Source organism: Impatiens glandulifera, chromosome 8 (assembly GCF_907164915.1).
Source record: "Impatiens glandulifera chromosome 8, dImpGla2.1, whole genome shotgun sequence".
In the NCBI taxonomy this organism is placed as follows: domain Eukaryota; kingdom Viridiplantae; phylum Streptophyta; class Magnoliopsida; order Ericales; family Balsaminaceae; genus Impatiens; species Impatiens glandulifera.
Genome location: NC_061869.1, coordinates 19382137 through 19404002, shown reverse-complemented (window position 1 = coordinate 19404002; position 21866 = coordinate 19382137). Strand labels below are relative to the sequence as shown.

Genomic DNA, 21866 nt, shown 5'->3' with positions numbered 1-21866 from the left:
AAAAAATAATTTTTGCTTTTTATATCTCATATTGAGATTAAATATATTATCAATAAATATATATATATATATATTATTTTTATATAAAATGTTATATAATTTAATACAAGATTATACCATATTAAATATTCTTATAATATATTATATACTATTATTATCATTATCATTTCAAACATCTTACCACTCAAAGCTTCAAACACACAGCAGTAGAAAGTTGTAACGCAAATATCGACCCTTTTCGAGAAAGGATTTTCGTTACTCGATATTTGTGTTTTATAACTCAAATTTCTCTCGAGTCTCGAGTGAGACGGGAAACCAAAATGATAGCCTTAACTAGAACGCATTTAAAACGTCGATTTAGAATAGTTTTGACTTTTTTAGAGTCGCCACCTAATTACTTATTAAAAAATTAAGAAAGAAAAATATTTTGCGTGTTCAAACGTATTTTAGATATTATATTTTTGGTTCGGTGCTTAGTTACACGTGAGAAAGGGCTCACGCGCTATATCTCACGTGTCTGTCATATTACAGTCTCTATTTAAACTTTTGGTTATTTAAAAAAATATTATTTTATACCTTATTTATTTATCAAATCTTAGAATATGCGTATAAAAGTAATTCAAACATAAGTATGTGTCTAATTTTGTATCATTCTGTTTTTAGTGCATACGTTTATAATATTGTAGAATATAAAAAAATAAAATTTGAGGCTCAAATATAATTAATGTAAATATGCATGAATGAACTAGATAAACTTGAAAATATTATAAAAAAAAATTAGTCTAAAATATATATATATATAAAAGAGAAATTGGGAGAAGGAACGAGAGAATAATGTATCACTATATCACTAGTTGAAAAAATGATAAAAAATGAAGAAATAGGAAAAATAGAGTAATTTTATTATTTTTTCGGTTAATCAAATTATGCCACGTCATGTCATTTACACCATCGTTCTCTCAAATTCCCTCTTCCGGTAATTTTTTTATTTTATAATATATAACATATTTATATATTGATATATTATTATTTATTTATTTTTATAATATGAATAAATAAAAAAAGATTTATAAATATAGATTGAACTGATCTTCCCTAATTGGAATTAAAGTTATTCAACAATAGACTCATGTCAAAACAATAGTTCACTTACCATTTACCAACCTACCAAATCTATAATTAATCATCATGTATTTTACTTTATATATATAATAAAAATAAAAATTTGGTATTTTATATCTAATATTGAGATTAAATATACTAGTATGTATCATGTGCATTTACACGAGTAATAATATAAAAAACCGTGAAAAAAATATTACGGTAAAAATGTAATAACATTTTTATTTTTATTTTTAACCGTTTTAAGTTTATGGGCGGGTCAACCCACAATCCGACCCAAGTATCCATTTACCTTCACATTATAGAACGATCTTTAAAACAATTGATACAGTTTGATTTCTCAACTCAATTAGTTTGACATCTAGAGTCCACTTCTTCCTCATACTACGAGTGAAAAGGAAAATGTAAAGACTATCATTAAAGTAGCTTAGGCAAGACTTATTATATTGATATGAATTATATCTCACATCTCTATAAATATGACGAAATTCTTACATTATATCTCAATAATAATAGTGAAATCTATAGCACAGAGTCAAAAGAGAATTATGACCGATTAAAAACTATTGATAAACCACCACCTTCATCAAATTTGGTGTTGAATTTAAAATATAAAGTGTTATTAGTTTAGTTTGTTAAAAAGTTGTACTTGTTTTGTTAGGTTGCAAGTTCAAACCATACCTGTAGCATTTTTAATTTTTTTTAACCGTTTTAAGTTTATGGGCGGGTCAACCCACAATCCGACCCAATTATCCATTTACCCTCACATTATAGAACGATCCCTAAAACAATTGATAAAGTTTGATTCCTCAACTCAATTAGTTTGACATTTAGAGTCCACTCTTCCCCATACTACGAGTGAAAGGGAAAATGTAAAGACTACCATTAAAGTAGCCTAGGCGAGACTTACTATATCCATATGAATTATGTCCCCTATCTCTATAAATATGACGAAATTCTTTCATTATATCTCACTAATAATAGTGAAATCTATAACGCATAGTCAAAAGAGAATTATGACCGATTAAAAATTATTGATGAATCATCACGTTCATTAAATTTGGTGTTGGATTTAAAATATAAAGTGTTATTAGCCTAGTTGGTTAAAGGGTTGTACTTGTTTTGTTAGGTTGCAAATTTGAACCATACTTATAGCATTTTTAATTTTATTTTTAACCGTTTTAAGTTTATGGGTGGGTCAACCCACAATCCGACCCAAGTATCCAATTACCCTCACATTATAGAACGATCCCTAAAATAATTGATACCGATTGATTCCACAACTCAATTAGTTTGACATCTAGAGTCCACTTCTTCCCCATACTACGAGTGAAAAGGAAAATATAAAGATTACCATTAAAGTAGCCTATGCGAGACTTACTATATTCATATAAATTATGTCCTCCATCTTTATAAATATGACGAAAATTTTCCATTATATCTCACTAATAATAGTAAAATCTATAGCGCAGAGTCAAAAGAGAATTATGACCGATTAAAAACTATTGATAAACCACTGCATTCATTAAATTTGATGTTGAATTTAAAATATAAAGTGTTATTAGCCTAGTTGGTTAAAGTGTTGTACTTGTTTTTGTTATGTTGTAATTAATTTTATTTTTAACCGTTTTAAGTTTATGGGCGGGTCAATCCACAATCCGACCCAAGTATCCATTTACTCATACATATATATCCAAATTAATCACAGCTCTCGAACCGACTGGACACTTTAAAAATTAAGCATAATTATATATATATATATATATATATATATATATATATATATATATATATATTATAAATATTTTATCTAATTTATACAAGATTATATCATATAAAATATTCTTATAATATATTATATACTATCATTATTATTATTATTATCCGTCACCATCATCATCCACCTTTGTACATCTTATAATATATTATAAACTCATCATTACCATTACTAAAAAAATCATCACAAACCTTCATTTAATTTAATGTTACAACCATTTCTTCTCCGAGGCCTCAATTTTATAAAATGGTTTTTGAGATAAAATTCGTTTTATTTCAAATCTCACAAATCTTATCAAGCATTAAATCAAATAATTTTATTATTTAAATATCAAAATTGTCCTCTAATTTTATTCTCTCTTTGAACCATTATTCTCTCACCTACACCATATCTTCTAACGTCAAAGAGTAAATTAGTCTTCAAATTTTAAAAACTAGTTTTTTCCTAGTTTTTATCAAACAAGGGTTTTTAGGATAAAACCCAAAAAACTCTTTCCTCAAACAAGCCCCAAATCAAATAACATTCATACCCACTCTCAATTCAATCTCACAAAGGGATAACCACAATTTTAGTGTAAGTCATGTGTAGTCGATCGATTCAAATATATTATGAAATCATATTTTATATTTCGTAATCTCTATCATATTATTTATATTTTAAGACGAAAGTGAAAACTTTGTTCGGAATACTGGTTTGGTTTGGATTATTTTAATAATCCAAATAAAATCAAACATCATTTAACTCTCTCATTAATCACATAACTAAATTCATTAACTAAAATACTAAAATACCGTTTATTTTAAATTATTATTTTTATTTATATATATATTAATACTCTTTAATTTTTTTTATAAAAAATAATTATCACTTTTTCAAAATCATTCAAATTTCACTTTTTTTCAATATATAAGTTATTAAAATAACCCTAATTTGAAACAAATAAGTACTTATTCTTAGGCCTTGTTCTCCTTAGGTTATTTAAAAAACCCAAACAAAATCAATTTTCCAATCAATCACTTCTCAACAATCACATCACTCATTTCATTAACCAAAATATTAAAATACCCTCTATTTTAAATTATTGTTTTTTATTTTATTTATATATATTAATACCCTTTAAATTATTTTACCAAAAATAATCATCACTTTCTCAAAATCATCACCCATCATTATTATTTTCTCCCTTTAAGTTTTTAAAAAAACCGCAATCCGAACAAGCCCTTATCCAAAAACAATAATAAGAAAAATGAGTATTTTAAGATAAGCATATATTTATTAAATCCTTAATAAAATCATACGGAACTAGATGGACCCATTTTCCTAATCATGGATTTGACTGATATTTTTCCCTTTATAAACATTATAATCACTCACTGACTATTCCAGTTTTTGATCGAGGATTCAAAGAAGATAAAACCAATAATGGTCACTCGTCATCTCCTTCGATCCGCTCTCCGTAGATATAACCAGGTTTCATTCAGATCCTTCATCTCCACTTTGATTTGCTTATTTTCTGTTAGATAAAATGAATGAATTTGCTGGATCATGTTCCAAATCCTTTTTGTTTTGTAACCGTTTCAGTTCTAGCCAAATCGATGCACTATTAATCCATAAAGGGTATTAGAGTTGGATAGTTATGTTCGATTTTCGATGGGTTCTTTCTCAAGCTTGAATTTTTAAGTTCAATTCGAAACATATTGGTTTCTGCTTCTACCTATTGAAACAAATGGAATTCAGATTGCATTTTGTTGTTTTCAGGTGAACTTTGGTTCTAAACTTGTAATGCTTCTCCTTTAATTATTGCAGGCTAATTCGTGGAATAATGTTGGGAGTTCAAGGAGAGATTTATTCCAGATTCCTTTACTAACCAGATGTAGTACTTCACAAGCATCTTCTCAAAGAGATGTCTCAACTGATAAAGAGTATTTGATTTGTTTTTTCTATCTTTACTTATGTTGTTTCTACATCTGATGCATTTACAATTTGCATACTTTCCCTTTTGAATTACAGGTCAAAGGGGCATGGGATGTTGGCACCATTCACTGCTGGTGGGCAGTCATCGACGAATCCCTTAATAATAGAAAGATCTGAGGTAAATTTTAGCTGAGTTTTATGCTGTTAAGTAGCAAATGTAATCTTGTATTCTTGTTATCCTCCCCTGTCTCTTGATGGGTTGTGTCTGCTTGTTTGTTCCTTTTACATTACATTTCTTGTACTTACCTGATGAGCTTATTTGACCTTGTTTCTGTATCTATTATATCTTAGGGGTCCTATGTCTACGACTCTAATGGAAAAAAGTACCTTGACTCCCTTGCTGGTCTGTGGTGTACAGCTTTAGGTATGGTGCCCTTTGCAGACTCAGACTATTCTTTATTGGTATTGATATGGACAATAAATTTGTAGTTGTGGCTTGGTCCGGTTAAGAAATCACTGATTTATTTTGGAAAATGTATACATTTTCATTTGGTATAAAAGTGTGGTTGAGATCATAGACTCAGTTTAAGAAACAAGTACATTTTCCATTGGTATGAATGTGTGGTTGGTTCTGTGATCATAGCGTGACTCAACATAATGATAAGCATTTAACTAGAATTAGGCTTAAACCGAACTGAAACAATACATGAATTAGATGAAGAACTTCAAATTGAACAATGAATTGAGTTTGAGATGAGAAGATAGAATGGGAAGAGAGCAACCTATAGAAGAGAGATATAAATTCTACTAAACAATTCGCTAACTAAATTTGGACAGCTCAATTTGTTCTGTATAAGAATTAAACTATCTGGTATGTAGAATGGCAAAATGATAAGTATACTCTCCGATCTTTTTGCATCTTAAAATACATATATATATTTATCTAATTTATGTGTCACATGTTCAAATATGTGTCTATAGGAGGAAATGAACCTCGTCTTATTGCTGCCGCACTGAAACAACTAAATACTTTGCCATTCTATCATTCTTTCTGGAATCGGACCACAAAACCATCTTTGGTATTAATCATTTTATCTTAGCCCAATAAACACTGTTATTCTGTTGCATAAAACTGAATTAACATATATAGATTTTGGTTTGTAATGTTCCAGGACCTTGCAGCTGAACTTCTAGAAATGTTTACAGCAAACAAGATGGAAAAAGTGTTCTTCACTAATAGTGGATCTGAAGCCAATGATACTCAGGTTCACTATTTTCTGTTACATTCTGACACAGATAAGAATATAGATGGAAGTTAAAACTGAACACTAATATGGCAAAACAGGTGAAGCTTGTTTGGTACTATAACAATGCGCTTGGAAGGCCAGACAAGAAGAAGTTTATTGCTAGATCAAAATCGTAATTCTCTGTTTAAATTTCAGTATTTTTTTTATTTAATCATCTTTTTTTTTCCATTAAAAGTTCACTAATAATTATCCTTAAAAAAATTTTGGTTGATGTGAAAGATATCATGGTTCAACCCTTATATCAGCAAGTCTTTCTGGGTAAGATATGATTCACCTTTACTTCATTCAACTCGTTGATTTCAGATAAGTTCTTGCTAAGTGGGAATTTCCCCTTTTTTTCAGGCTTCCACCACTTCACCAAAAATTTGATATCCCAGCTCCTTTTGTGTTGCATACTGACTGCCCTCACTACTGGCGATTTCACCTTCCAGGTCAGCAAATTTGATTCTCAGCCTATAATTTGCTGTCAAATTTTGTTTATTTTCAGAAGATTGATTGAATTTATTGCATGTTGGCAGGTGAGTCAGAGGAGGAGTTCTCAACTAGACTAGCAAATAATTTGGAGACACTTATCTTGAAAGAGGGACCAGAGACGGTAGCTTAAATAATTGGGGATTTCTGTTTCAGAGTTGGTTCATTTTGCTGAACTTTTTTACTTAACAACCCTTTCAGATTGCTGCATTCATTGCGGAACCAGTAATGGGGGCAGGAGGTGTCATACCTCCACCTGCAACTTATTTTGATAAGGCAATCTAATCAATTAAATAATTATCTGTTGTTACGAGAAATGATCAAAAGATTATGATGGATTATTGATATTTTTTCTCTTTATATTATTCAGATTCAAGCTGTTGTAAAGAAATACGACATTTTGTTCATAGCTGATGAGGTATTGTGCATCCTTTTCTTGGTGGTTGTTGAGCAGTATGTTTTTGATTATTTTCCTTTTCTGGCTTTAAAAGTTCGTCTGTATTTGATACTCTTAAACTTGTGTGAAAGGTGATTTGTGCCTTTGGAAGGCTCGGGACTATGTTTGGCTGCGATAAGTACAATATCAAACCAGATCTTGTTTCCTTGGCAAAGGTAGAATTTCCTTATTGTGGATTAAAATGTCTAATTATCCAGTTTTGTTGATTGCTGTAAACGATCTTTCAATTTCAAAGGCACTTTCTTCTGCATACATGCCTATTGGAGCAGTTCTTGTGAGCCCTGAAGTTGCAGATGTCATAAATTCTCAAAGCAAAGATCTTGGTATCCCCATGATCCTTGTACTTAGGTCTGGATTTTATTTTCTGTATATTCTAATTCGTGTTTTCTTCTGTAGGATCATTTTCTCATGGATTTACCTATTCGGGCCACCCAGTCTCTTGTGCAGTAGCACTAGAAGCTCTCAAGATCTACAAGTATGTTCCCTTTCATCTTTAAAATTTTAAGGAGGAAAGATCATATCTACGAATAGAAAGTCTATCAGTCTGCTGATTTACAGTTTTAATATGAAGCAAAGAAATGGAATGTCTTTTTAACTGATTTCAGGGATAGAAATATTCTCAAGCAAGTAAACAGCATTGCTCCGAGATTTCAAGAAGGGTTAAAAGCCTTCTCAAACAGCCCAATCATAGGGGAGGTAACACTTTTATGATCTTGACCATTTATTTACAATCACAATATGTTCAGCAAGATAACTGTGATAAGATTATCTTTCCTTTTAATAGATCCGTGGAACTGGCTTGATTATTGGAACAGAATTCACCGATAACAAGTCCCCTAACGATCCATTCCCACCTAAATGGGGTAATGAGAAGTTGTCTTTGCATTCTTTTCATTAGAATTCCAAGCTTATTTTCGTGTAAATAAAAAACAGGAATTGGTGCATATTTTGGAGCGGAATGTCAGAAACGTGGGATGTTGGTGCGAGTAGCTGGCGATAACATTATGATGTCTCCTCCATTCATAATGTCTCCTGATGAAACTGAGGAGGTAATGTTTTGATGCAATTTGTAAGGAAATAAAAAAAAAGAAGCTAATTTTCTATTATATGTGATTTTCAGTTAATAAGTATTTATGGGAAGGCATTGAAGGCAACAGAAGATTATGTGCAAGAACTCAAATCTCAGAAGTGAGTGAGGGATTTGAGAAAAAAAAAACTTGAAAATATAATTTTCAGTTAATAACTATTTAAATAAAGCTTTGTATGTTCTTGCAATGTTTGTTATGTTTTAATGATTAATTTTAATGTTTCTCTAATCATCTGATTTATTTTTCCAAAAGAAGGATGACAAACATAATTTTTATTTATTTAGGAAGTTAGTAGTAGCTTCACAGTATATAAATATAATTTTAATTTTACATGGTAGGTAAATTTAGTTAAAATTGTGATTTTTTTAAACTTAGTTAAATATTTATGATTTTGAATTTATAATTTTGTTAGTTAAAAAATATTTTGATTTTACATAAATAAAGTGAATTTATATTTATTTTTTAAAATTATTATTTTAAATGAATTCAAGTAATTGATTTTGTATTTATAATTTTTATATTATATATAATAATAATAATATGATTAATATTTTTAAATAGAAGTGAAAGTAATTATAATTGTGGGTGATGCTAATTTTCTATTCTAATAATTTTAATTTTGATTGTTTTAAATCTTATACTCATTTAGCTAAATAGGTAGTGTTTGATAAAAATAAAATAAAAGGGCTTTAATCATAACAAAAAATAGTGTTAACCAAAATTAATAATTAAACTATTATTTAAACAGTCAAAATAAAAAAAATTATTCTGAAGGATCATGTTTTTGTATATGTATTTTTTACTCCCAAGGGAGAATTGAATTTGGGTAATTCCTTTTTGTTTGAAAATAGAAATTTGATTTTTGTAATGGAATTCAAATGAACATGATTTTATAAATTTTAATATAAATTTTTTTCTTTCTAAAGTTTGCAATCATTGATAATAAAAAGTGGTAAAAGACATGCATAAAGAGTTAAAAAATTATAAGTGTTGAGGTTGAGGTTGAGGTTGAGGTTGAGGTTGAGGTTGAGGTTGAGGTTGAGGTTGAGGTTGAGGTTGAGGTTGAGGTTGAGGTTGAGGTGGAGGTGGAGGTGGAGGTGGAAGTTGAAAAATATCTAAGATTTTCCACAATAGGGTATTAAATTTTTTCATTTAATACCATGACATCAGCTTAACACTTATTTTAACACTCACTTTTAGACATGTCTTACAGCAGAGTGTTAAGCAGAGTGTTATTTAAAGTATCAAAATTATTTTTTTCACTTTTTCTCACTTTCACATCATTTAAGCATATACACACATAATTTTATTTTTTTAAACCACAAATAATATTATTCATCACTTTGTAAATCAAACATACAAATATTATTTAAAACGAAGAAGAAAACAAACACTCTAAACATTGGTAATTTGTTAAGTAGTGTTTTTAAAACTCTAATCGAGAGTTGTTCCAAATTTATTCCAAATGTGCATGACAAGATCTTTCTTCAATTGAATATGTTGTGCTTTGTCACGTAGATCGGCCCTAGTATGAATAATAGCAAACTGTGCTTGGAGTACCCTAGATACACTTTCTACATCTTTCTACATGCTTCTTGTTGTTTTGCAAACAACTGCGCTTTGTCTCCTTGGGGCATTTGAATTGATTGGACAAATATGGGCCATTTAGGATAGATTTCATTAGCAAGATAGTAGGCAAGATTGTATTGTCGACCATTCACAGTGAAGTTCACAGCAAGAGCTTCACTAGACTCAATGTCGTCAAAAATTGGTGACCTGTCTAATACATTAATATCGTTCAATGTTCCGGGCATGCCAAAAAAAGCATGCCATATCCACAAATCATAAGATGCCACTGCCTCGAAGATAATTGTTGATGTGCCCTTGTGTCCATTAATAACTGTCCTTGCCAAGCCTTAGGATAATTCTTCCACTCCCAGTGCATGCAATCAATACTTCCAATCATTCCAGGAAAATCGCGCTCTTGTCCAACTTGGAGTAACCTTTGTAAGTCTTCCCCATTTGGTCGTCTTAAGTATTCATCTTGAAACAAGGCAATTATTGTTTTGCAAAAAATACGAGGCAATTATAGTCGGCTATGAGCCTCTGATGGGCAGCTCCATGGTCCCTATTTATAGAATTTCTTTTACGTGATCGATTGTTTCGCCTTTGAAGCTCTTCGAGAAGTTCTTTTTCCCTTTTGAGTAAAGATTCCTCCAACTCCCATTGTTGTTTAATCTCTTTGAGATTGAAAGGGTCTGAGGGAATATCCATATGATGATATGAAGAAGAAGATTAAAGTTGAAAAGTTTGAAGTGAGAAATCATATGATGTGCATACCATTTTTATATTGAAAATCTCTCAATATAGGTGTGGTCATTATGAAGTCAGAAGGTAATGGGGGTGAGGACGTTCTTATCAAGTTGAAATCTCTATGTATTGATGTTGTCATTATCAAGTCAGAAGGTAGTGGGGGTAGGGACGTTCTTATCAAGTTGAAATCTCTATGTATGGTGTTGTCATTATCAAGTCAGAAGGTAGTGGGGGTGGGGACGTTCTTATCAAGTTGGAATCTCTATTTATGAGTGTTGTCATTATCAAGTCTTGTCCAACTTGGAGTAACCTCTGCAAGTCTTCCCCATTTGGTCGTCTTAAGTATTCATCTTGAAACAAGGCAATTATTGTTTTACAAAAAATACGAGGCAATTATAGTCGGCCATGAGGCTCTGATGGGCAGCTCCATGGTCCCTGTTTATAGAATTTCTTTTACGTGATCGATTGTTTCGCCTTTGAAGCTCTTCGAGAAGTTCTTTTTCCCTTTTGTGTAAAGATTGCTCCAACTCCCATTGTTGTTGAATCTCTTTGAGATTGAAAGAGTCTGGGGAATATTCATATGATGATATGAAGAAGAAGATTAAAGTTGAAAAGTTTTAAGTGAGAAATCATATGATGTGCATACCATTTTTATATTGAAAATCTCTCAATATAGGTGTGGTCATTATGAAGTCAGAAGGTAATGGGGGTGGGGACGTTCTTATCAAGTTGGAATCTCTATGTATGGGTGTTGTCATTATCAAGTTAGAAGGTAGTGGGGTGGGGACGTTCTTATCAAGTTGGAATCTCTATGTATGGGTGTTGTCATTATCAAGTCAGAAGGTAGTGGGGATAGGGACGTTCTTATCAAGTTGAAATCACATATTTATGGGTGTTGTCATTATCAAGTCAGAAGGTAGTGGGGTGGGGACGTTCTTATCAAATTGGAATCTCTAAGTAAAACAGATAACTTTAATTGGTAAAAAAATATTTTTAAATGTTTAATTAAATTAAATAAGTCCTTCAAATTTAAAGAAAAAAAAATTAATGGGGTTCGGATCATGACTTGATCATAGCTTGAGCAAGAACTGACCCGATGTCCCTGGGCCTTGACACATCAGTTGGTTCTTGAGTTTACATAATTTAAAACAAGTTAGATCTTGTTTGAAAATGTCTGGTGGAACTAAGTTTGATTTTGATTTTGATTTTGAATTTGAATTTTGGAACAGTTTTTAATTAAATTTAATATATATATATATATATATATATATATATTTCTCAAACTCAGATTGAATTCCCGAGCTTTCTAAATTGGATCTATGTTAAACTAGTAAAAAAAATATATATAATATAATTATTTTTTTTTTATAAATGGGATAAAAAAGGTATAAGAGTTGAAATTGAGTTTACAACCATTTGTTCAAAGTCAACACACGATGCCCACGAGAAATGTACAGTTGACCTAAGAAACGCAAACGAACATGAAATCGAAGTACAAAAATGAATAAGGATGAAATTAACAATCAATCAACTAAAACAAGACGATAGAGGTTAATCTCCTCGGACTCGTCTCTCTTGTCTTTGCCCTTATTCTTTCTTTCTTTCTTTTTTGTGATCCTTAGGTCGTTTAAGGATATATTTTCGGATAAAATTTCGACTTCTTCGTCTTTGCTAGCTTTTCTTTGTCATTTTTCCCCTTTTGGACTTGAGTTTGGAGTTGAGCGTATGAGTTGTTTCCCTTAAGGTTGTTTCTTTAATAACGTTGCGACTTTCTTTGATTTCGGAGCTCATGATTTTCGAGATGATTTGGATTTCGACGTTGACGCCGTACTTTCGAACCTAATCAATGAGAAATTTTTTTAATTTAACTGAAAATATGTCAATAAAGCTTTTATTTTTTAATAATTATATTTCTATAAAATTCCAATTTTTATTTTAATTATAATTAAAATTTTAAGATTTCTTAAAAAAAAAATAAAAAAAAATTTAAAGTGAAGGAACTTCAAATTCATTCATCATTGATCATTTTCGTTTGATATGTAATTGATAGAAGAAAAAAAAGAAGCATTCTTGTTTACGGCTGGAAGACATTGATAATATCAGTAAAGAGATTTGAGAGTGTTGTATAGTAAATTTGAGATCGATCATGAATCAAACGCTTAAATCGTTGTGTGAAATCGGCGGCGTTCAAACAAGCCATATTTTTCAGCAGAACACGAAGATAACCCATCTGGGTAAACTGGGTAAAATTGAAGAAGCGATCAAGGTATTCATCCAAATGCCTTGTAGAAATATTGTAACTTACAATTCAATGATATCTGCATACGCAAAGAACAGCAGAATCGGAGATGCACGCCACCTGTTTGACAAAATGCGCCACAAGAATCTAATTTCATGGAACACCATGATTGCAGGATACTTACATAACAACCAAGTTACCAATGCCCGTGAACTGTTCGATAGAATGCCGCAGAGAGATAACTATACTTGGACTTTAATGATCACATGCTACACTCGTAATATGGAACTTAACAAAGCTAAAGATTTGTTCAATTTGCTTCCTGATAAGAACAATATTGCTTGTTGGAATGCGATGATTGCAGGGTATTCGAAGAACAAAATGTACGATGATGCATTACGAATTCTCTATCAAATGCCTAATAAAGACTTTATGTCATGGAATTCCATGCTTTCTGGATACACCTCTAATGGAGAAATGAACTTTGCTGTAAATTTTTTCAATGAAATGCAACACAAGGATGTTGTTTCGTGGAATTTAATGGTGGATGGATTTCTTGATATCGGGGACCTGAATTCAGCTTGGGATTTCTTTCAGAATATTCCAAATCCAAATGCGGTTTCTTACGTGACTATGATGTGTGGATTTGCGAAGAACAATCAAACAACAGAAGCTCGTAAGCTTTTCGATCAAATGAGAAGTAAAAACATAGTTTCCTGGAATGCAATGTTATCGGCCTATGTAAATAACTTCCAAATTGACGAAGCAGTTCGTCTGTTCGACGAAATGCCTCAAAGAAACGTCATTTCGTGGACAACTATGATTAACGGGTACATTCGCATAGGAAAGATTTGTGAAGCAGAGAAACTATCAGACATGATGCCATATAAAGATATTGAAGCTCAAACCACATTATTATCGGGATATATTCAACATGGAATGTTGGATCAGGCGCGAAAAACATTTGACAACATAAATACCCGAGATATCGTCTGTTGGAACACAATGATCGCCGGCTACGTTCATTACAAAAGAATGGATGAAGCTGTCTTCCTGTTCGAGAAAATGTATCGTAAAGATATAGTTACATGGAATACCATTATTGCAGGATATTCACAAGCCGGGCAAATGAATAAAGCAATAGAAATTTTCGAGAAAATGGGGCGAAAGAATATAGTTTCATGGAATTCCTTAATTTCTGGTTTTAACCACAACGGTTTGTGCGAAGACGCTCTTCGAATCTTTTCTTTGATGGCTCGTGATGACATGAAGCCTGATCAGTCCACGTTTGTTTCGACCTTGAGTTCTTGCTCGAGTCTTGCATTTTTACAATTTGGTAAACAGTTACATCAGATTTCTTTGAAGACTGGATATACGAACGATCGATTTGTTAGCAACTCGTTAATCTCCATGTACGCTAAATGTGGACAGGCTGTATCTGCTAGAAACGTGTTCCACGACATCGGAACAACCGTCACCGATGTAATAGCGTGGAATAGTTTGATTTTTGGGTATGCTTTAAACGGGTGTGGAGAGAACGCGATAATGTTATTAGAAGATATGTTGATTGAAGGAGTTAAACCGGATCATGTAACTTTTCTCGGGCTACTATCTGCATGTAATCATTCTGGATTAATCGATTCGGGTTTGAAATTATTCAATTCAATGTTGAATAATTACGGGCTGGAACCATTGGAAGAGCATTATGCATGCGTAATCGACTTGCTTGGAAGAGCAGGAAGATTGGAGGAGGCTTTTGAAATGGTGGGAAGAATGAAAACCGAGGGTAGTGTTGGAATATGGGGTTCTTTACTTAGTGGTTGTCGATTGCATAAGAATTTAGAATTGGGAAAAGTTGCTGCTAAAAAGTTGTCTGAAATTGAACCTTGTAAAGGTTCGGATGTTGTGCTTTTGTCGAGTTTGCAAGTCGAGGCTGGGAGATGGTGCGAAGCCGAGAGGACAAGGATGTTGATTGAAGAAAGGAAAGCGAGAAAAGAAAAAGGATGTAGTTGGATTGAGGATAAGAGACAGTTATGGTCTTTTCCTTGTTATGATGATTATGTCTTACAAAATACAGAGATTTTGGGTATTCTGAAAACTTTGAATGAACATATAAGCAAATTTGATTATGCAGCTGATGAGACTGCAGTTTGTTCATTTCCAAAGCTGAGATATATGGATTAAATGACCAAATGGGGAGACTAGGACAACAAGAGAGGCAGTTTAAAGCAGAATGTGTTGACAATGAGTACCCGATACCGTTGGTACACAATGGTCGGATTCGGATATTTTAAATCGGGTAATGTCTTGACAGTAAAATTGTCCAGAAATTGATGTAATGTATAAATTCTTTAGTGATCTATCAAATGATAATTTAGTTGAGTGTTGATAGATCAGACAACAAATATCATCAATAATACTAAGGCATTGACTGAGGGTTTTTAGACTATACTCTTCTCGTTGTCCACACCTAATTCTCATGCTCCCCGGTTGGCAAAGAGGGAATTACCCACTGAAAACTGCATGCATGAAGCATTTTGTTTAGTGAATGCGAATATAAAAATTGATATAGATACAATTATATTTTTCACATTGACCCGATGCAATTATGTTTCTCACATTGGTCCAGATCTCGAAAGAAATGTTCCAATCGAATTCAAAACTTTCTTATCACGCCGGAATTTCAGCAGATATACAGTCAAGCAACAAGCAATAACTGAAGTTTTTTTTTGCTACATTTTTTTGAAGCTTTAGATACATTTTTTTTTGTTCGTCATCAAATAAAATATGTTTGCTACTTTTTGGTCAATTCTTACTAAAACATATCATCTCAATTAATTGTCGATCGATAAGGGTTATAGACACTCACTTTTTAAACCTTGGGTAATTACAAATTAATTTTGTTTACTCTACTATCCTAAGAGTTATGTACCAATTCATTAGGACAATGTATCTTTAACCTCTTTATTTGTGGATACCTGTCCAATGGTTATAAGTCTAGAGATGGATGGGTAAAATCACATTAGGAAATGACCCAAAACCATTGATTACATATTTAATATTATGTTTACACTATTTACATTTTTATAAAAAATAAAAATAAATGTGAGGCATCATAAATTTTTTTTTTAAATTGTTAATAAATTATAATTATTCTCATATTTATTATATTATAACTTGGTTGATATTTTTCTATAAAAAAAACATGTATTATATTTTATTATTTTTAACAAACTAAATCATTTAACTTATCAATTAATATATTATTATTATTTAATTTTCATAAAATTTAAGTTATAAATAAAAGATCATAATAATTTTAATCAATTAAAAATTATAAAATATATATATTGAATTAAAGAACGGCAGTATGATGCCTTTGATATCTTAAACAGATTCTTATCATTACACTACCTAATAAAAAAATATATAATAATTCTAACCAATTTAAAATAACCTACTTTCTTTCTTTTTATATAAAAAAAAAAATCTCAACATCAAATAAACTCTTAAATTATAAATAAAAAAATATTATAATAATTCATCTAATTAAATTTTTAAAATAACATACTTTTTTATCAAATATTTTTTCAAAAAATCCTACAAATAAGCTCTTTTTATCAACATTAAGAGCTCTTAGATGTGGATTTTTTAAGATTTATCAACAAAAAATCCCAAGTTCAAGTGGATCGACTGCATACCGGTGAAGGCTACTTAACTAGCTTTCATTTCTAAATAGAACTATAGATTTTGTTAAAACATAAAAACTGTTTTCCCAATAATACTCATTATATCATTTTCTTAAGGTCATAAAGTTCGAGTTTTTCACATTCAGAATATTTTTTTAAAAAAAAACATGTGAATAACTTTGCAACCATACTTTGTATAATAAAATTCTATTTAAGTGTATAGTAAGATTTCTCCATAAGATAGCAAAATTGAGTAATATTAAATCATTTACTTGCCTGCACATATGAATCCATTCCTAACACTTCTTTTTAACCCCAGCCTTCCCAATTCTTGCACTAGTGATTGAGCTCTAAAGAAGCAGCAGCAGAAGCTATAGCTATAGCTATGAACCAACCATTTTTCTTAAAGGATTTTGAAGAACACAGGGAATCTAAGCTGAAAAGGGTCATCTGAGCTCCTCAAGGTCACAGTGGATTAGGATTTTTCTAGTGAAGTTCATGTGGTAGTTAAAGCAATTTCTATCTCATTTCATGACTTCTGTGGAGGTAACTTCTATCTGGAAAGGGTCATCTGAGCCCCTAACAGAGCTCAATCTCGGGGAGAAGTTCCAACTGTTCATTTGCTCCAAATTGGAACCAACCCTTCTCATGACATCTTCTTCTTTGAATTTTAGGAAATACATTGATGACCAATAATCCCTCAATAAGTTCTTCAAAACAAAATGAAATTCTTAGTAAGCATTAATTAATGAAATCATTACCATTTTCAATCATTAAAGAAGTTACCATTTGCATTAGCCGCACCAACTCATTTACTGCACTTTTGAAAAGGTTAGGATCCGTCAGATCAGCAGTCGTTAAGATTTCTTGACGAATCCTGTGCGAAAGATTAACCTCCATCGTGGCACCTACTTAAGATAAACGATTGTTTGCTAGATTACAAATCAAATCAAACCAAACCGAGTCTATTTGGAAAACATTATAACATATTTGGAAACACTATTGATAAAAAAAAAAAAAGAATGTTTACAAGGTTACTAATCAAATAAAATCATAGCACTTTTCTATTTCTGGATTCAGATCTAGACTAGAAATCTGACAGAAAAAAAGTGTTTCTAAATGTGCAGTGTTTAGGAAATTGACAAGGCATACCTGCAGCAACAAATTTCTCAATAATATGACGCGCCATGTAAATTCTTCGTACAATATCTTCAATGGGTATTTTATCAAGCTCATGAACTTCATTATAAAAATGGAGACTTTCTCCCGCCAAACAACTGCAACGGAGAATATAAAATAGGCAAAGACGAACCTAGCAAATTTAAACATTTAAAAGGGAAAATCAATATACCTATCAGCAAATGCCATGAAAGATTGGCGGAAACTTCTATTCAGAAGAAGTTTATCCAAAGGTTGGTTTGGGTCAATTTGTAGATTCGATTCCACAGGTACCAATAAGCCACTATCAGGCACACCTAGAACTTGCCCCATTGTCTTCAATTCCGGATGTTCCCTTCTCCTCAAGCTCATTTGTGAGAGTAAAGGTTGAGAAATCGATATGGAGAAGAACGCCAGAACAAATATACTTGTCTGAAAAAAAGAAAAAAAGAAAAGTGACAACAAAAAACTAGTAGAAACTGACTATCTATCAACTATCATAGCATACCATAACTAACAACATAAATCTTGATGCAACTTGAAGCCATGTAATTTCTTCATGAATTTCATTCAAAACATAAGCAACAACCCATAATCCTGCAACCAGCAGAACGAACAACAACAATCATATCATTCAATTCATCGACCAAATAAAACACTTTTTTTATTGTAAGAAGATAGCATGACCCCCCACAGTCATTACCTCCACATCAACTTAAGGGGTTTTAAATGAGAAACAAACTTGTGACTTTTGATCTCTTAGGCACCAACTTTTGCCACTTGAGATACACCAGTGGGTTCAAATAAGCCACTTTTTAAATCAAACAAGATTGTTTTAGAAAAAAAAATTTTGTTTTAGGATTTAAAAAGATAAAGTGAAGCAATTCAAATGAGAAAAGAATTACCAAAAACCCAAAGATATTACTGTCACATACCTAGATTAGAGATCTTGGATTTAGAGAAGATATAATGAAGAAATTCAGATAGAGGAGAAAACGAAAACTCGTGACATTACATCCTATCATTTCATTTGTATCTCTATCTACCGCAATGCACTACTCGACTATTTGTATCTTAACCTTCTATACTGATTACAATATTACCCTTTGAACTATTTTACTACTATATCCCCTAGAACATAACATTACAGCCGACATTGGAGAACTTAAACTCGAATGGATATGAAAGTCCAAAAAAGAAGCATACCGATGGATGAAGCTGAAACAAGTATTCCACGCCATAGGTCTTTGAGTTCATGAAACCTAAATTCTACATGATGAATGGCTCTTGTAAAAGCAATCAGCCCAACAATGTAAAGTCCATGAAGAGAAACAATTGGGATAATCCATCTGTTCCTCATGTGGCAATGATAATTCAAAGGTTTCTTTATATGAATCACTACAGAAAAAAAGGGAAGACAAATAAATAAAGTAGCAGATTTGCTGATGGTTTCAATATATGTGTAGAATTTAGCAAAGAAGGTGTGTTATATTTCTTGAACATTTACATTGTAAAGAAACTATGGCTTAAATAGGCACATGAAGGAAAGACTGATTAAGAAAATACAAAAGAACAAAATATACTAACTTAGAAAGACTAATTAGGAAATAATATATTGCATGTTTTCCACCGTAATGTATGAAGACGTTCCCTAACATTTCCCTAATAGATTATGTTAAACTCCTCTAAGTGGAATCAAAAACATCATCTTTATCTGCTAATTGTGGAAAAAAATGGATACAAAAATTTCAGGATCCAGAAACGTATGTGGTGGATGAGATTATAATTGAAAACTAAACTTAGTGAGCAATTTGTTGTTTCTCACAAGATCTGGATCCAGATACATAAACATAAACATAAATTATAGGTGTTTTCAATTGTGTTATCTTGCAGCATTATCACTCGACTTAACTTTGTTTCACTTTGCTCAGGAACATGTCCCATCTCAGCTTCTTCTTTAACAATCGTCATCACATCAATACAAAAAATGGTTTAAAATTTACATCTAATGGTAATTAGAAAAAACACATCATTTTGCAGTACCAAACTACAAATTTTGAAGTACGAGGAAAATTATGACAAATAATGATAGACTATGTTATTGTAGTTTTATTAGGAATTAATGAAAACATGGAAATGATATTGGTTTGCTGACACCAAATGAAGCATAGACAACATAATACAGAACAAATCAGTAATAAGGTATTCAAAATATGTTTTCAATAAAAGAATGCTTTATTTAATTCTTACATGTTGCTACAACCACCCAAGGCAAAAGAATTGATGGAAGAAGAGCATATGACCTAATAGGCGGTAAGCGCCTCCTGAAATATCCAACAGAAATTAATGAGACGAAAACTCTGGAATTGATATTCTTTTTCATTAGAACAATAATTCTTTTGTTTTCTGAAATAACCACGTTCTTTATACTCAAAGAGGTATTACCTAACAAATATATAATACAAATGGAAGGCCTGCACAAGGCGACAACTAAGTAACAATCCAAATCCAAAAGGACCTTCAATCCAACCTGAAACCATGTTTGTACTTCAATTAAAAACCAAAATATTGCAGAGAAGTACTTAGTACTAGTGATCATCAAACAGAAGATAACATGAGATACCTGCCCACAAATAGCAAGATTGCCACCAGTGATGCCTTTTAAATTTCACAAAATTTAGGGACATCTGCGCAAATAATAAGACTATATGATGTTTCCTATATAAATGAAACCATTTCTTTTCGCTACATGCCATTTACGCTATGTTTAGTTCGAATGGAATTAAGGGTCCAGATCTAAATCCTTTGTTTATTTGATGAGTTATTGTTTGCCCACATGTAATCAAACTGATCAGGTTTTGGATCTTGTGTTGAATGTAACATTCATATATACCTCTAACTTGAATTTAGAAAGAAAAAAGAAGCTAGAAAGGAAAGGAAACCTTTTCCATACCACAATGGATAAGAGAAGGTTAAAGCTAGCAAGAACTTGAATTGCTGGGAGCCAAAAGCTGCTGCCCTTGGAACGAGGAACCTTGTGAATAAGGAAAGGTAAAGATGACCAGGAAAGTAGACTGTGAGAAGAAATCAATTAAGAACCCATTAATACAGATCCTTAAGAACCACCTGTTTGATTAAAAGAAGCATAATAAGATCTTACACATACAAATCACAAAGAAAACATTTTGGAATCGACAAACTAGCTAGCTAGAAGAACCTAGCTAGTATTGATTGAAGCCTGAAGAAATCATTGATGATATTTAAAGAAACAAGAGATGGGTTGGGGTGGAAAGAACTCACAGTAGGAAAGACAAAATGGAGATTGAGATGGCTATGTAATCAGTCGGACAGCCACCTTGAACAGCACAACCGGCGGCCATTGAAGCCGACTGAAGTAAGAAACACCTATTAATTAACAAAAACACACAAATTTACAAACCCATAAAGAAATGTAATAGAAAAGGAACGAAGAAGAAGAAGAGCTATCATATGATGATGACTGACTAGTTTGCTTTCTTTGGTAATTGGTCGGCATCGCAATTTCCGAGTCTCATCAAAGTCTACAACACGTGTTTAACTTTGACTCCTTATATTCCCATCTTTGGAAATTTTAATTTGGTTCCTTTTATAACTAATCATTAATTTTTATTATTATTATTATACAAGATAAATTATATTTTTATATTTTTATAAAATTATGATGAGACTCACTCTCGGTTTTTTGATCAGTTATGTACGGCTACATTGTTCCTTAAAATTTGGAATAAATCGAATTCAGAAACTCGAATAAACCGAAAATCATTCCGATGAATACCACTAATTATCAAGTAATTTCTCAATCTTAATTATTTTCTCTCTACTAATATATATATATATATATATATATTTATAAATATAATTTTAATTATATTAAAATAATAAATATTTATTATATATTAATTTTAAAATACAAATATATATATTTAAATAATATAAAAAATTAAATATTTATAACTAAATAAAATATGGGTAAGGATCTGCTGTCCCAAAATATGTTCCACTTGTTGTATCATTCATCAAAACAACATAATTTTGATAAATTAGACAAATAAAAAATTATATATATGAAATAAAACCTAAATTCTAAACCCTAAACCCTAAATTCTAAACCTTAAACCCTAAATCTTAAATCCTAAATTCTAAACCCTAAAAAATTATATACATATGACATTTTATTTTAATATTTAATTTTCTTTTTCCTCTTTCCACACTCTTCTCTCTCCTATAACACAGCAAGTGGAACATATTTTGGGAAAGCAGATCGAAGCCATAAAATATACAATCAACATTAA

General features: G+C 31.3%; 4 protein-coding genes across 5 annotated transcripts; 2 read left to right on the top strand and 2 right to left on the bottom strand.

Moving 5' to 3' along the window:
* The first annotated feature begins 4226 nt into the window (after positions 1–4226).
* On the top strand, positions 4227–8364 carry LOC124911107 (vanillin aminotransferase). The gene is made up of 19 exons (XM_047451551.1): positions 4227–4369; positions 4706–4821; positions 4910–4991; positions 5165–5237; positions 5795–5892; positions 5986–6078; positions 6159–6232; positions 6340–6378; positions 6463–6551; positions 6639–6715; positions 6793–6867; positions 6962–7009; positions 7120–7203; positions 7284–7371; positions 7445–7523; positions 7654–7744; positions 7833–7911; positions 7982–8097; positions 8169–8364. Exons 1-19 carry the CDS (start codon positions 4322–4324, stop codon positions 8238–8240), a joined length of 1521 nt encoding a protein of 506 aa, XP_047307507.1. The 5' UTR covers positions 4227–4321; the 3' UTR covers positions 8241–8364.
* A 1346-nt stretch (positions 8365–9710) lies between these two features.
* Positions 9711–10410, bottom strand: LOC124913146. Its single transcript, XM_047453758.1, has 3 exons — positions 10287–10410; positions 10093–10179; positions 9711–10051 (listed from the first exon to the last, which is right to left on the bottom strand). The coding sequence occupies exons 1-3, from the start codon at positions 10408–10410 to the stop codon at positions 9711–9713; spliced, it is 552 nt and encodes a 183-aa protein (XP_047309714.1).
* Positions 10411–12507: 2097 nt separating this feature from the next.
* Positions 12508–15111, top strand: LOC124911106 (pentatricopeptide repeat-containing protein At2g35030, mitochondrial-like). Its single transcript, XM_047451550.1, has one exon. The coding sequence runs from the start codon at positions 12596–12598 to the stop codon at positions 14870–14872; it is 2277 nt and encodes a 758-aa protein (XP_047307506.1). The 5' UTR covers positions 12508–12595; the 3' UTR covers positions 14873–15111.
* A 1442-nt stretch (positions 15112–16553) lies between these two features.
* On the bottom strand, positions 16554–21124 carry LOC124911108 (regulator of G-protein signaling 1). 2 transcript variants are annotated; one of them, XM_047451552.1, is made up of 12 exons: positions 21040–21124; positions 20836–20940; positions 20489–20609; positions 20159–20222; positions 19981–20065; positions 19786–19859; positions 18742–18933; positions 18044–18132; positions 17729–17967; positions 17530–17654; positions 17164–17285; positions 16554–17087 (listed from the first exon to the last, which is right to left on the bottom strand). In XM_047451552.1, exons 2-12 carry the CDS (start codon positions 20913–20915, stop codon positions 16902–16904), a joined length of 1377 nt encoding a protein of 458 aa, XP_047307508.1. In that variant the 5' UTR covers positions 20916–20940; positions 21040–21124; the 3' UTR covers positions 16554–16901. The 2 variants fall into 2 exon arrangements, with proteins under 2 accessions (XP_047307508.1, XP_047307509.1); XM_047451553.1 differs by having other exon boundaries at positions 20478–20661; positions 20836–21105.
* Positions 21125–21866: the final 742 nt, after the last annotated feature.

Excerpts from the sequence above, each read along its gene's own strand:
- LOC124911107 (XM_047451551.1), top strand. The coding sequence starts at position 4,322 with ATGGTCACTCGTCATCTCCTTCGATCCGCTCTCCGTAGATATAACCAG. Across the intron at positions 4,370-4,705 it reads CTCTCCGTAGATATAACCAG|GCTAATTCGTGGAATAATGT; the intron begins GTTTCATTCAGA and ends TAATTATTGCAG. Across the intron at positions 6,868-6,961 it reads CTGCAACTTATTTTGATAAG|ATTCAAGCTGTTGTAAAGAA; the intron begins GCAATCTAATCA and ends TATATTATTCAG.
- LOC124913146 (XM_047453758.1), bottom strand. The coding sequence starts at position 10,410 with ATGGATATTCCCTCAGACCCTTTCAATCTCAAAGAGATTAAACAACAA. Across the intron at positions 10,180-10,286 it reads AAGGCGAAACAATCGATCAC|ATGAATACTTAAGACGACCA; the intron begins GTAAAAGAAATT and ends CCTTGTTTCAAG. Across the intron at positions 10,052-10,092 it reads TTTTCCTGGAATGATTGGAA|GCTTGGCAAGGACAGTTATT; the intron begins GTATTGATTGCA and ends AATTATCCTAAG.
- LOC124911106 (XM_047451550.1), top strand. The coding sequence starts at position 12,596 with ATGAATCAAACGCTTAAATCGTTGTGTGAAATCGGCGGCGTTCAAACA.
- LOC124911108 (XM_047451552.1), bottom strand. The coding sequence starts at position 20,915 with ATGGCCGCCGGTTGTGCTGTTCAAGGTGGCTGTCCGACTGATTACATA. Across the intron at positions 20,610-20,835 it reads TCCATTTTGTCTTTCCTACT|TCTACTTTCCTGGTCATCTT; the intron begins GTGAGTTCTTTC and ends TTCTTCTCACAG. Across the intron at positions 17,088-17,163 it reads TGGTGCGGCTAATGCAAATG|AACTTATTGAGGGATTATTG; the intron begins GTAACTTCTTTA and ends TTTGTTTTGAAG.